The sequence below is a fragment of the Heterodontus francisci genome, chromosome 3 (genome assembly GCF_036365525.1).
Source record: "Heterodontus francisci isolate sHetFra1 chromosome 3, sHetFra1.hap1, whole genome shotgun sequence".
Taxonomy (NCBI): Eukaryota; Metazoa; Chordata; class Chondrichthyes; order Heterodontiformes; family Heterodontidae; genus Heterodontus; species Heterodontus francisci.
This window is the reverse complement of record NC_090373.1, coordinates 206,198,350-206,213,043: the sequence shown is the minus strand read 5'-3', so window position 1 is coordinate 206,213,043 and position 14,694 is coordinate 206,198,350. Positions and strand designations below refer to the sequence as shown.

Below are 14,694 nucleotides of genomic sequence, written 5' to 3'. Positions count from 1 at the left end.
ACTGACAAATAGTGACCATATTTCAAAATCTTTCATTGTATGTGAAGTACGTTGGATGCTTCTTGAGTTATGAGAAGTTATAAATACAAGCTTTCCTTCTTGGCTGTCCACTTTTATATCTGCTTGCCTTTTTTGTTGTTGCTTAGTACCATGCCACACAAGTGCAACTAGCCAATAGTTATCAGGCAATACTGCATCAGGCCTTTTCAATGGAATCACCTTCTTTGTTTATGCTCACAAGTAAAATTGTCAAACTTGTCAAAAGTATGTGTTGATGTTCATATCTATAACTTGGAGTTAAGAACAAAAGAAGATTAGAAACCTGTGGAGGATAAAGGAAGACCTTTACTAAACTTACATAATCTTGTCTTTCTTTGGCTACTTTCCATAGTTTAGGATTAAGTTACAGTGCTGAGCTTCAAACTTTGTTGGTGATCCACCTATACTTGGCATTCAAGTCAGACAGCCCTAAGACCACATCTAACGTTGTCCTTTCTAGGTGCTGAAGTTCTACTTATTACCAAAAGTAAGTGTTTTTATGAAGCGTTAGTGCAGAGAGGGTGTTAATGGACAGAAACACCCTCTTTGCACTAACGCTTTGTCTTTCAACACACCATTAACATACCATTTGCCTTGGTTAAGTGAATGGGCAAGACTATGGCAAATGAATTTTAATGTAAGCAGTTGTGAGGACATCCACTTTGGAGCTGAAAAGGATGAAATAGGGTGCTTTCTAAATGGTGAAAACCGAAAAACAGTGGCGGTCCAAAGAGATTTGGGTGCTAGATACATGGATCATTAAAATGTCATGAACAAGTACAGAAAATGATCAGAAAGGCTAATGGAATGCATCTGGCCTTTATATCTAGAAGACAAGTAGAATACAAGGGGCAGGAAGTCATGTTTCGTCCGTACAAAGCCCTGATTAAACCACACCTAGAGTACTGGGAACAGTTCTGGGTACCACACCTTAGGAAGGGAGTGCAGCGTAGTGTAGATTTAGCAGAACGATGACTCCAAGGGTTAAATTTCAAGGAATGATTGGACAAACTTGGTGTATTCCTTGGAATTTAGAAGGTTAAAGGATGATTTGATCAAAGTTTTCAAGATATTAAGGGGAGCAGATAGGGTAGATTGGGAAAAACTGCATCTGCTGAATGGATGTCTGGGACTAGGAATCATAGTATAAAAGTTAGAGCCAGACCTTTCAGGAGTGAAATTAGGAAACATTTCTATTCACAAAGTGTGGTACAAGTTTGGAACACTCTTCCGCAGATGGCAGTTGATGCTAGATCAATTAATTTTAATACTGAGTTTGATAAAGGGATTAAGGGAAATGGGGCAAAGGTGGGTATTCATTGAATGGCAACGGAACAGGCTCAAGGGGCTAAGTGGCTCCTCCTGTTTCAATATTACTTCATTAGTCCCATTACCATCTCTTTTGCCTTTGTTACGACTAAGGTGGGAGGAATGCACTGTTAATTCAGTCCCACTTCTTCACAGGTCACAGTATATCAATAAATTTTTCCCACTTATCAAAAAAGCCAATTAGATACTCTATTTGTCCCCTGAATAAAGCACACCAACTAGGTTTCTTTAATCAACAACAAAAATTAACTGTTAATTATAAAACCAAGTCTTAACCAATAATGAAGTAAATCTATATATGAATTGAGATATTAAAGCTCCTTATTTCCCCCAGCCCACATACACATATATCCAAAAACTGGTTAACTGGAGAAAAAAAAGGATTTTGGTTTACCGCTGTTTCATAGGAATCAAAGGAATAATTTTAAAAAATTTAGTCCGTCATGATCTGGAAGGGTGTTCTTCGGTTTGGTGAGGTGTCCCAAAGTCGAATAGTTAGATGCCACTTAAAGTCTTTCCAGGCGAGATTGATGAACAGTCTGTGATGGGTAGGTGTTAGTTATGACCAGGTGAGAAAGTTGTCTAGGGGTCTGTTACTATCTTCACCTGGTCTTATTGTAACATGGTTTAATTTTAAACACACTGTGTTTTGAGCTCCCCCTTTGTGAATTCTTGTTCACAGCTTTCCAATTATAAGGCAAAGAAAAGAGCACAAACAGGCTTTCTTTGGTTTACTGAAGAAAAGTGAAATTTATTAAACTTACTTAAACTCTGATATGGTCAAGCTTACGGATATACGATTGCTCACGCTAGCATGCACACGCGATATACACATGCAGATAGGAACAGAAAAGAAGATAAACTGGAACCGTTTGAGGCAACATCTTGTTACTGTACTTCACTCACAGTGTATTGGGGCGGGGACTTCTTCCTTTGTTTCAACACTGTCTGGTACTATGCAAATGTCTTTCCAGCCAGGGGCTTGCAATTTTAAATTTTAATGTTCATGTGTCGAAATCATGTGTGCCTCAGTCCTGGCAGGTGGAGGGGTTTGCCTGACACACCCACACACGGGGGAATGAAATGTGATTTGAAGAAAAATGGAGCATTTCATTATTGAGTTTGAGAGAAATAAAAGATACAGAAAGAAAACCATTTCTCTCATTCATTTCCATTCATTCACCAATCTTAAAGCTTATTAAAACTGGTCTGTTCTGGGTGCCAGGGCTGCTTTAATTCTCTCTTTTTTTCTCAGGGTAGTTGGTGGTGGGCAGGTCTATCCTGAACTCTGAGTCATGCAAATAATTTTGGCTTGAGGGGATGGGTGGTTCCCTTTTCCTCTGACTGTGGGGGTGGATTCTTCCCTTTGTTCTCAGGGACACTCCTACCTGCAGGTATTTGTGCAGACTTAACTGCATTCTTGTTTGACACTTCAACTAGATGAGGCATCACCCTCACGGTTTCTCTGCCCCCTATAGGTCTTTCTTTGTCTCTGCAGGTTCCTGTAAATGCTGTTAGCATCTGTGGTGGGGTATCTCTAGAGTCTGCATTTACGTAGGAGGATGTCGGGTCTAGCTTTTCATATTTTTCGGGGTTGGTTGACCAGACAGTAGAGGTTTTCATCCGGGATTCCTCCTGGACTTCCTTTAATCTGCCCTCTTGGTCACTTTTGCCCCTGCTCTTTCTAAACTTTTGCCAACTGTGCGCCTGCCTGTCCCCTTTGGTTCTCAGTGGGGGTCCCTTACAGTTTACCAGCCCTCTGCTGGAGGGTCCTCCTAACACCGGTACAGGACGTGGGAGTGCAGGTTTCACTATAGGTTGGGGTTTCCCCTCAATCTGGCACATGTGGCAACTCCACCACATCCTTGTGGAGTTTTGGTCAGTCAAACTGCTGTCTTGTGTGGGCTTTGGTCTGTTGTATACTGGCATGTACAGCTACTGTAGTCTTGTGGGCCCTCCTTAATATTTCTCTCCGGTACCTCTGTTGCACCACTAACTGGTGAACTACTGTCCACTCTTTGCCCTCAAGTCTGTGAAGAGAACTCCATTTCCTCATCAGTACCTCATTCTTTAAATAGTAGCAATCAGGGACTCCCACTGCTTCACTTTCACAATACTGGCTCGGCTCGCTGAGCCTCAGCTAGGGAAAATCCATTTATTCATTCTCTGGGTCTCCTAACTTTCCAAAGAAAGTCTTGGACCGGCAGACCTCATGGTCATCTGCTTGCAGTGCCAATGCAGTCTCCTCTGGGGGAACTGGTTTGATCATGGCCTGACCCATTACACTTTCAGGGAAACTGCAGGAGACTGTCTCCTGCCACTGCCCTGTTTCTCTGACCTCCTGCAGTCTTTCTTTCACTACTGTGGGGGCTACCACCTTCACCCGCCAGATGATTACCTCAGAGCAGGTCAATGTCATCCACAGGCAAACTAGGGACAATCTCTATGGTCACTGGTCCCGAAACTAGGTCACTCCAGGTGTACCTGGTGTACAGGTACAGGCATGCACTGCCCTCCAATACCATTCACCACCATTTTGGTGTTCACTGTACTCTCTGGGGGAAAGGTCAGGCCTTTTCCCAGTAAAAGGGATCCAGTAGCCCCTGTGTCCCTGAGAATTGCTATGGGCTTGCTTGCCCCACTCGAGGGGTATGGGGTTACTTTCCCTTAAAACACAAAACCCTGATAACCTTCAGGAATCCTATTAACTTTTCCTGCAGTGGCCGTAGTAACATAGAAACATAGAAAATAGGAGCAAGAGTAGGCCATTCGGCCCTTCCAGCCTGCTTTGCCATTCATTATGACCATGGCTGATCATCCAACTCAGTAACCTGTTCTCGCTTTCCCCCCAGATTCTTTGATCCCTTTAAGCCCAACAGCCATATCTAACTCCTTCTTGAAAACATACAATGTTTTGGCCTCAATTGCTTTCTGTGGTAGTGAATTCCACAGGCTCACCACTCTTTGGGTGAAGTAATTTCTCCTCATCTCAGTCCTGAGTAGGACTTACTACTCCAAGTAGTAAGCTTCTTGGGTTGCACTCTTATTGCAGTTAAAGCCACAGCTTGTTCTGCTGTGCTTTGCACCAGGGTCCTGTCTTCACTAAGCAGGTGTGCCCTGATTAACCCTACCGGTTTTCCTTTTAGTTTCCAGCAGTCAGCTCTTCGATGCCCTGCCTTACTACAATGGAAGCACACAGGTCTCCGGGCCTCACTCTTGCTGACAGCACCTTTTTTGACTGGAGGAGGGCCCCCTGTGTTTCCTGTTTTCCTTTCTCTTCCAGGACTGCCAGGGCTTCTATCACCTTCCCACCCTTTGTCCTTTTCGGATTTGTGGGGGTGAATAGGAAAGGTTCTCCCTTGGGAAACCGACTTATAAATTAAAGCAAACTCATTGGCCAGAACGGCTGCTTGCCGGGCACCCTGAACCTCTACACATGGGTCTTTATTGAGAATGGGAGACAGTTTTTAAATTCCTCGAATGGATTACTTCTCTGAGAGTCTCATAGCTGACCTGTATTTTTACAGCCCTCAGCCATTGGTCAAAAGCCAGCTGCTTATTTCTTTCGAACTCCAGATGAGTTTGATTAGCTTGCTTTTTGAGGGTTCTAAACTTTTGGCGATAGACTTCGGGTGCTAGTTCATATGCGCGGAGGATAGCATTTTTGGTCAGTTCAGACTTGCTGAACTCTCATCTGGCAACAAGAAATAAACCTCATGGACTTTTCCAGTTAGTTTGCTTTGCATTAAAAGAGACCAGGTCTCAGCTGGCCATTTTAGCTGCCTTGACAGTTTCTCGAAAGACACAAAAAATGATTCCACATCTTTCTCATTGAATTTTGGAACTAATTGAGAGTGTTTTAGCAATTTTGTACCCAGCTCTGAATTCTGCTTCTCCATATTGGTATGCTTTCCCTGGGGTTACTCTGTCGGCCCCAGTTAAATCAAGCTGCTTCAGCTCTCTTTGGATTCTTTCCGGAATACTCTTTTTCTCTTTCTCTCTCACTGTCTCCTGCCTTTCATTTTCTTCCCGTTCCTTTTGGAAGGCCCTCTCTTTCTCCCTCTGCTGCCTCTCTTTTTCCTCGATTTCAAGTTTCCTTTGTTCCAATTGTAACTTTGCACCCTGTCTGGGTCTGCTTCTAACACTGCTTCTGCATCTTCAGATTCAAGGGAAAAATGGTGGACCACTAGCATTAGGAGTTCAGACTTCCTAGCCTTGCCATGTACAGTGATCCCACACTGCTCAACCATTTTCCTCAACTCCTCCATAGACAGTGCTTTTAACTTATCCCAAGTTACTTCACCCTGGCTTGGAGAGCTGCTCTCTTCAGTTGCAGACATGTTAGTATTCAATCACACACAACCACAAGAAAACCTGTATTGATCTTTGCTCTTTTTGATTGGGAACAATTTGGCTTCCCACTGCCAATTTCACTCATTCGTCTGTGTGTAAAACTCCGGACGCTAGTACCCAATTTCTGTTACGACCAGGTGAGAAAGTTGTCTCAGGGTCTGTTAAGATCTTCACCTGGTCTTTATTGTAACAGGGTTTAATTTTAAACACACTGTGTTTTGAGCTCCCCCTTTGTGAATTCTTGTTCACACTTTCCAATTATAAGGCAAAGAAATGAGCACAAACAGCCTTTCTTTGATTTAAAGAAGAAAAGTGAAATTTATTTAACTTACTTAAACTCTAATACAGTTCAAGTCTATGGATCTACGACGTGCCCACGCTAGCCTGCACACACGATATACACATGCAGATAGGGACAGTAAAGAGAAGAAAAGATGAAGTGGAACAATTTGAGACAATATCTTGTTACTGTGCTTCGCTCACGGTATAGTTCTTTTGTAGGTAATTCTTGCATTTCGTTGGGGCCCAGTATTCTGCTTAAACCTTGTTCGCAAAGGAAACGTTTCTCTCTTTGAGGTTCATGTGTCTTCACAAGATTCAGTTCCCTGAGAGATGAGAATGCAGACAGAAAAGGAGGTAATTCTAGCCTCAGTTCCAGGAGCACACGGTGTTCTGAGTTCAAATTCTGTTTTTCCAGTTTAAAACTCCCCTACTTGGCCTGCAGGTGGTCACATGACCGACTGGTTTGACCAGGTCTCTTCTGTGTATTGGGGCGGGGACTGGTTCTTTTGTTTCCATACTGTATGTTACTTTGCAAATGTCCTTCCAGCCAGGGGCTTGCAATTTTAAGTTTTAATGTTCATGTGGCAAAATCATGTGTGCCTCAGTCTTGGCAGGTAGGGGGGGGGGGGGGGGGGGGTTTGCCTGACACCTTTAAAGAACTTCAATAGTAGAAGGCTTCACATAAGGTCTTCCATCAGGTGTGCAGCAACAAGGGTGATCTTAGGTCTTCCAGCAGCAGGATACCAGTAAAAGGTTTCTTCCAGTATTCAGGATTTCTTATCCCCAGGAGGCAACAGTGCAGCTAGATGCAGGGATTCTTCAGAGCCAGGAGGCAATAGGAATCTGCCACATTTGAAATACATGGTTTCTTCTCGAGAGATGCAGGATTCTTTTCTAGAGAGGTAATCCTCCTCCTTCTGATCTCCAGGCAGGTCAGCAATCAAATTCCAAGTGCCTGCTTTTTGTTCAAACCCACTGGCTTTTAAAGTTCAAAACTGAAACCAAAACCTTCCATAAACAAGACACATGCCCAGTCAAAAATTCTCCATCGTCATAACAGGGTAGCTCTGAGGTCAATCCCATGCTGGTTTCCTTGAAATTACCTGCGTTCCAGTCCTTGTTTACCAGTTCAGCTTTTGTTGAACTTCCTTTCAACATCCATAAAGTTCAACTCTTTGCAGCTGTCTCAATGTCCAGTAAAATCCTTTTCCACTTTTTAAAAACACAGAATCCTATGTTTTAATACAAAAAAAATCCTTGTAACACCTTGCACCATCATACTTCTTGTCATTTAATCACTCCTGCCCTGAACCCTAAAAGAGACCTTTCTCCTCTGTTCTTTTCCTGCCACCCCCATTTCCTTGGCTCTTTATTTACTTAAAGGCTGTTAATATCTGACATCTTGGCTTCCAGTACTGATGAACAGTCATTGACCTGAAACGTTAACTGTTTCCCTCTCCACAGTTGCTGCCTGACCTGCTGAGTGCTTCCAGCATTTTCTGCTTTTATTGTAGATGTCCAGCATTCAAACTATTTTGTGATTGTCTGAGGATATTGTTGCCAACAGTGTTCCTCTGTTGAACAATACAGAGTATGCTGGTATGGGATCAACTGCTCGGATCATCAGGTTTTATGCAGACAAAATTAGAGTTTTAAAAATTTCACTAACAATCCAATGTTTTGAAGTTTGACCATGCTGTATTTGTTGTGTGTAATGCTATCTCTTGCGGGTGGCTTCTCAAGTTACATTCACGCCACACAAGTGCCAGGTAATGACCATCTCTAACAAGAGAGAATCTAACCATTTCCCCTTAACATTCAATGCCATTATCATCGCTGAATCCCCCACTATCAACATCCTGGTGGTTACCATTGACCAGAAATTTAACTGCAGTAGCCATATAAATACGGTGGCTACAAGAGCAGGTCAGAGGCTAGGAATCCTGAGGCGAGTAATTCACCTCCTGACTCCCCAATGCCTGTCCACCATCAACAAGGCGCAAGTCAGGAGCGTGATGGAATACCCTCCACTTGCCTGGATGTGTGCAGCTCCAGCAACACTCAAGTAGCTCGACACCATCCAGGACAAAACAGCCCACTTGATTGGCACCCCATCTACAAACATTCACTCCCTCCACCACCGACGCACAGTGGCAGCAGTGTGTACCATCGACAAGCTGCAACGTACCAAGGCTCCTTAGACAGCAGCTTCCAAACCCGTGATCTCTACCACCTAGAAGGACAAGGGCAGAAGATGCATGGGAACACCACTACCTGCACATTTCCCTCCAAGTCACACATCATCCTGACTTGGAACTATATTGCCATTCTTTCACTGTCACTGGGTCAAAAACCTCCCTCCCGAACAGCACTGTGTGCGTATGTGCACCACGTGGACTGCAGTGGTTCAAGAAGGCGGCTCACTACCCCTTTCTCAAGGGCTGTTATGGATGGGCAATAAATGCTGGCCTGACACATCCCATGAAACGAATATTTAAAAAAAATAACTTTTACTGACATGTGGCGTGGGTAATTTCACATTCAATGCAGTGGTTTGTAATTTTAGGATGATGTGCCTTCTTGTTGCAATTCACATAGTCTAAGTGGGCTCCACAACGTTTTAGCAGCACTCCCAGGCTGAAAACAGGACCTGTATTTTTCATATAGACTGATGAACGCTAGAGGGAGCTAGCTCTTCTTATCAGTCAGCAGCACAAGGGGAAATGTGGAAGTTATTAATGGGGAATGTCTGACTTAAGAAAAAACAAACATTGCTAATTGAAACAACAGATTATTTATCCCCGCTGAATTTCTATTTATCAGTTATTGAGCATTCACTTTAATAGTATTTCCGATTTTCCCCTCTAATATTTTTTCTTAGTGTTTAATACTGTTTTCTGAAGCAGGAATGCTGTATTTGTGATTTACTCAAGTTTGAGTTTGGTTTTTCAGGTCCGCAGGGTGAGTTCTGTCATCAAAAGCAAAATACTTCAGATGCTGGAAATCTGAAATAAACAGCAACAATTTATATTTATCAAGCACCTGTAATGTAATAGAATATCTGAAGGCACTTCACAGGAGCATTATAAAACTAAATTTGTCACCAAACCACACCAAAACCACATCAGTCTTACGTCGGTAGTGGGCAAATTATTGGAGAGGATTCTGAGAGACAGGATTTATGATTATTTGGAAAAGCATAGTTTGATTAGAGACAGTCAGCATGGCTTTGTGAGGGGCTGGTGATGCCTCACAAGTCTTATTGAATTCTTTGAAGATGTGACAAAACACATTGATGAAGGAAGAGCAGTGGATGTGGTGTATATGGATTTTAGCAAGGCGTTTGATAAGGTTCCCCATGGTAGGCTCATTCAGAAAGTAAGGAGGCATGGGATACAGGGAAAGTTGGCTGTCTGGATACAAAATTGGCTGGCCCATAGAAGCCAGAGGGTGGTAGTAGATGGAAAGTATTCAGCCTGGAGCTCGGTGACCAGTGGTGTTCCACAAGGATCTGTTCTGGGACCTCTGCTCTTTGTGATTTTTATAAATGACTTGGATGAGGAAGTGGAAGGCTGGGTTAGCAAGTTTGCCGATGACACGAAGGTTTCTGGAGTTGTGGATAGTGTGGAAGGCTGTTGTAGGTTGCAACGGGACATTGACAGGATGCAGAGCTGGGCTGAGAAGTGGCAGATGGAGTTCAACCTGGAAAAGTGTGAAGTGATTCATTTTGGAAGGTCGAATTTGAATGCAGAATACAAGCTTAAAGACAGGATTCTTGATAGTGTGGAGGAACAGAGGGATCTTGGGGTCCACGTCCATAGATCCCTCAAAGTTGCCACCCAAGTTGATAGGGTTGTTAAGAAAGCGTATGGTGTGTTGGCTTTCATTAACAGGGCCGCGAGGTTATGCTGCAGCTCTATAAGGCCCTGGTTAGACCACACTTGGAATATTGTGTTCAGTTCTGGTCACCTCATTATAGGAAGGATGTGGAAGCTTTAGAGAGGGTGCAGAGGAGATTTACCAGGATGCTGCCTGGACTGGAGGGCATGTCTTATGAAGAAAGGTTGAGGGAGCTAGGGCTTTTCTCATTGGAGCGAAGAAGGATGAGAGGTGACTTGATAGAGGGGTACAAGATGATGAGAGGCATAGATAGAGTGGATAGCCAGAGACTTTTCCCCAGGGCGGAAAGGGCTATCACCAGGGGGCATAATTTTAAGGTGATTGGAGGAAGGTTTCGGGGAGATGTCAGAGGTAGGTTCTTTACACAGAGAGTGGTGGGTGCGTGGAATGCACTGCCAGCGGTGGTAGTAGAAGCAGATACATTAGGGACATTTAAGCGACTCTTGGATAGGTACATGGATGATAGTAGTATGAAGGGTATGTAGGTAGTTTGATCCTAGAGTAGGTTAAAGGTTCGGCACAACATTGTGGGCCGAAGGGCCTGTACTTTGCTGTACTGTTCTATGTTCTATGTTCTAAGATATTAGGTCAGATGACTAAAAAGCTTGGTAGGTTTTAAGGAGTGTCTGAAAGGAGGAAAGTGAGATAGAGAGTCAGAGAGGTATAGAACATAGAACAGTACAAAACTAATACCCTCAATCCATTCTCAAATATTTATTCAGTTCTCTCTTAAATGTTTCTGTAATAGCTACCTCCCTAAGCAACCTTTGCACATGTTTATGATCCTTTGCAGAAAGTAATTCAATCTGAAGCTCTGTGCATCTTCCTCCCAACCCTGCCTCCTGATTCTAGGCTTTGTGTCAATTTGCAACGTATCAGGATTCCATTTTTGGATTCCCTTAAAGATCTTAAAAACTTGAATAGTGTCTTCCTTGAGCCTTCTCATCAGAGTAAAAAATCTCAGGCTCTCAACCTGTTCTTGTAGCTCAGTAACTTGAGTTGAATATTGGTTTTGTTTCCTTATTTTTCTGCCTCCAATGCCTGGATATCTTTACTATAGTGCAGTGAGCAGAAATATGTATATAATCAGGTGGTTTGTTTCTGGGCGAGTAACCCAGAGTTATGGATTAAGAAGCCAGATAGCACAAGCACAAATCCCACCATGGCAGTTTGAGAATTTTATTTCCGTTTATTAAACAAACCTGGAAATAGAATGCATGTATTAGTTACAGTGACCTTTGAACTGTCAGATTGCCATAATAATCCAACTTGGTCATTCATGCCTTTTTTAGGGAAAGAACTCTGCTGGCTTTAGCTGGTCTATCCTACATATGACTCCAGTACCTGACCAATATGGTTCACTCTCAAATGCCCTCTGAAGTGATCTATTAAGCTGAGGGATGGGCAATAAATAGTGGCCTTGCTAGTGATGCTTACTTCCCGAAAATGTATTAAAGTTCTTGACTAAGTAATCTAAATGTGGCTGTGTGCCTTGAAGTGACTCATTAACTGAATTTGGGTGATCTTTGATTCTGGGTCACATTTTCCTGTGATTTCACATTGCTGCTGTTGAGCTTGCAAATGATACAGTCGTATACAGCTTGTTTCCAAAAAATCCTCAGATTATCTACCTTTAAGTGGAATTTATTGTAGCTCAATTAATAGATGGAACTTAGTGCATTGAAAAATGAACCAGCATTACTGCTCTTGGTGGATTAGTAGGATTGTGAGAATAAATGTGTAATATGACTATTAAGCCATCCACTGATTTGTGTCATATAGAAAAAAGATTGACTACTGAATTTTGTGGTTTAAATCACCTTTACCAACTCTTGATATTAGAACCACAGACAGTTTGATCAATAAAATGTTGCTGCGAATCAGTGCTCTCTTGATGTTAACTGTACAATTCTAGCTGAGAGGGGTTTGTGTGTTCTCTCTCTCTCTGTGCAGACAGTACACATGAATTGATGTCCTTTTGACAGTTATTTGTCGAAGCAGCTCTTCTCACTGCCCTTCCTGCAGCAATGCATATATAACGATTATTTTGATCATTTTGTCATTTGAGCAGGTCAATTAATTATAACATTGGGCAGGGGTGAAATCTACTTAAAACACTGTCATTTTCGAACTACTTACACTCAACTAAATGTTTGTAACCCCTCTGCCTTTGGTTTATTAGGTTGTGCTGTGGGGAGTGAAACGTAGGGAGCCCGAATATGAGTAACACACCAACTCCAAGAAAGCCATACAGAAAGGCACCGCTTCAGCACCGGGAGAATCGGCAGGAGCCACCAGTTTTTAGGGATGAGCTAGATGGGACAGCCATACCATCCGAGCTAAGTCAGGTAACTGAGAACAAATGTGTGCCTGAACTGCAGCACAGACGATTCAGTTACACGGATACCATTGGCAAGCCAAATGTAGGAATGCTGCAGAGTGCGGAAAATTCAGAAGCATCAAATGATCACTTTTCTCCCCTCTGGTCTCAGGATTCCAGCAGTGAAAGGGAGGATGTCCCTTCTCCGAATAGGCTGGGTGTTGGGAACCTGTTTCCTCGAGGCTTTTACAGTGAAAAAACAGGCAAACGGTCAGGAAAAGGTAATCTCAGGTCAGAAGTACAAGGTTTAACTAGGTTTATGACCAAAAGTGAAAAGACACTCATGGCTTCTCTGAATGAGGATGAAAATTCCAGACAGCCACTGAAAACCAGGAATTTGGGGCGTAGTTTAGTTTTCAAAGAACCCGCTGAAATTCTGGCTCCAAGGGAGCTGGATAGTTCCCAGATTCAGCCACCTCGCAAAGGAATTCTCAAACAGACGAAAATGCTAGGAGTAAAGATTGAAAGTCTGCGTAAAGCCAGGTCTGCAGAAACATTAGTCCAAAATACAACAGACCAGTCAGTTCTGCCTTCTCAGCAAATCCAGAGAGGACGAAAGGGCAGAAGAGCCTCTATTCAAGGCAAACTATCGCCACGATTCAGTTTAGCACAAGGTAGGCGCCAAGGGCCAGGTGCAGGGATAATAGAGGAGAAACTAAAGTTTTCAAAATTCCTGGATGAAATCACCTACAGAGTGCTGAGTCCACACAATTTTCAGTCAGTAGTAGCTACACGGGCAAAAGGACAAACAATAAGCCGCTGTTCACCAGAGTCAAGCCAAGATTTGGGTCCAGAGTTGAGGCATGACAAGAGGCAAATGCAGGAAATGAGAGATGGGATGGTAAAGGGTTCAGGTGAAAGCAGAGATGTGCTTGAGAGAAGAAGGAACAGCATGGAAATTGGAGTTGAATCCAAGAAAGGGTGGCAGGATATGGCGAGACCAACAAGTCCTAGAACAATTGGAAAGCACTTTATAACAAGGAACGATAGCATTGAGAAATACCACAGTACACAGAGAGATGTTACTGATGTCCGTAGAGAAAGTGTAGACAGATGTCCTGAGTGTACAACAAAGGCACTCGAAGCAAGTAGAGAGGGAGAGTTGGGTAGAGGAAATAAAACGGATGGATTTGAAACCGGTACAGAATGCAAGCAGCCTCATTATCTAGAAACCGGAGAGGGACAGAAGGACGTTGTTGAGAAATATCGAGCTGATTTAAACTCATCTCTACATTCAGATCAGGATAGGCATTTGGCTGCTCTGCAAATGACATCCATCGTTGTGCAAAATAAGGTAAGGGACGAAGAAATGCACAAATCAATTTTGATGGTTTAATGTTTCTCAATTGAAGTCGTTAACTGAGAATCTTTGAACAGTACTAATATAATATGGTTAGATGTCACCTGTGCACTTGGCAAGATGCACCAGAGATATCCGCTGATAGTTTAAGAATACTACATGGAAGTATTGCATCGTTGTCAGTCCTTTTGGGTTTTATTACACATTCCTTATTCTTGTTCATGTTGTTAGAAACTATCTGGCATCCTGTTGAAAACAAATTGAGAGCTGCTAATGTCAATTAAGTCAATTGAAGGTTAAAACTCTTAGCTCCCCAATGGCTTAGTGTTAATTACACAGTCCAATGTGGTCCTGATACATGTAGATAAAGATTTAATCTCTGGTTTGTGCTGAACTGGTAATGAGGGGGGCCCTTTACAATAGGCCTTTAGGTCCCTGAATTGGAAAGAGTAAGATTTAGCTTGGGTTCCTGCTCCTTATTGCTACCACTGATCCCTGCTGGATGGTGTGCAGCAGATAGGTGATGATCAGTAGTCTAAGAACAATTAATTCTGCCTCGACTTAGATGCAAGGAATGGTTATTTGGATGAGGCGTTGAAACAGTGCGTGTACAGTGGGACTGTAACCAGCATGAGTCAGTGCCCCAAGAGGAGCAGAGAAAATTGCAGAAATATTTATTATTTCATTCACAAGATGCAAAAGAATATTAATATGAGTTGGAGACTGCTGCAATGCATAATCAGAACAAACTATTTGCTCAGGGATTTTCTCAGGACACAATGCAGTAGATATAGAAGGAATGGGTCTGGTTAAGAACATATAAAATAGGAGCAGGAGTAGACCATATGGCCTGTCGAGCCTGCTCCACCATTCAATATGATCATGGCTGATCTTAGGCTTTAACTCCACTTTCCCACCTGCTTGACATATCCGTAGATTCCCTGAGAGATCAAAATTCATCTCGGCCTTAAATATATTTAACGATGGAGCATCCGCAACCCTCTGGGGTAGAGAATTCCAAAGGTTCACAACCCTTTGAGTGAAGAAATTTCTCCTCATCTCAGTCCTGAATAATCATTTTATTTTATCCTGAGATTGTGCCCCTGTGTTT

The 14,694-nt window shown here is 42.8% G+C and overlaps 1 protein-coding gene across 6 annotated transcripts in view; it reads left to right on the top strand.

Annotated features, from left to right (window-relative positions):
- tjap1 (tight junction associated protein 1 (peripheral)) overlaps positions 1–14,694 on the top strand; it is a 593,272-nt gene that overhangs the window by 137,004 nt on the left and 441,574 nt on the right. For all 6 annotated transcript variants that reach the window (XM_068028188.1, XM_068028184.1, XM_068028169.1 and 3 more), the window contains exon 3: positions 12,086–12,251. In XM_068028188.1, the coding sequence (XP_067884289.1) occupies positions 12,123–12,251 (129 nt within the window). In that variant the 5' untranslated portion in view covers positions 12,086–12,122. The remainder of the gene's footprint in view (positions 1–12,085; positions 12,252–14,694) is intronic.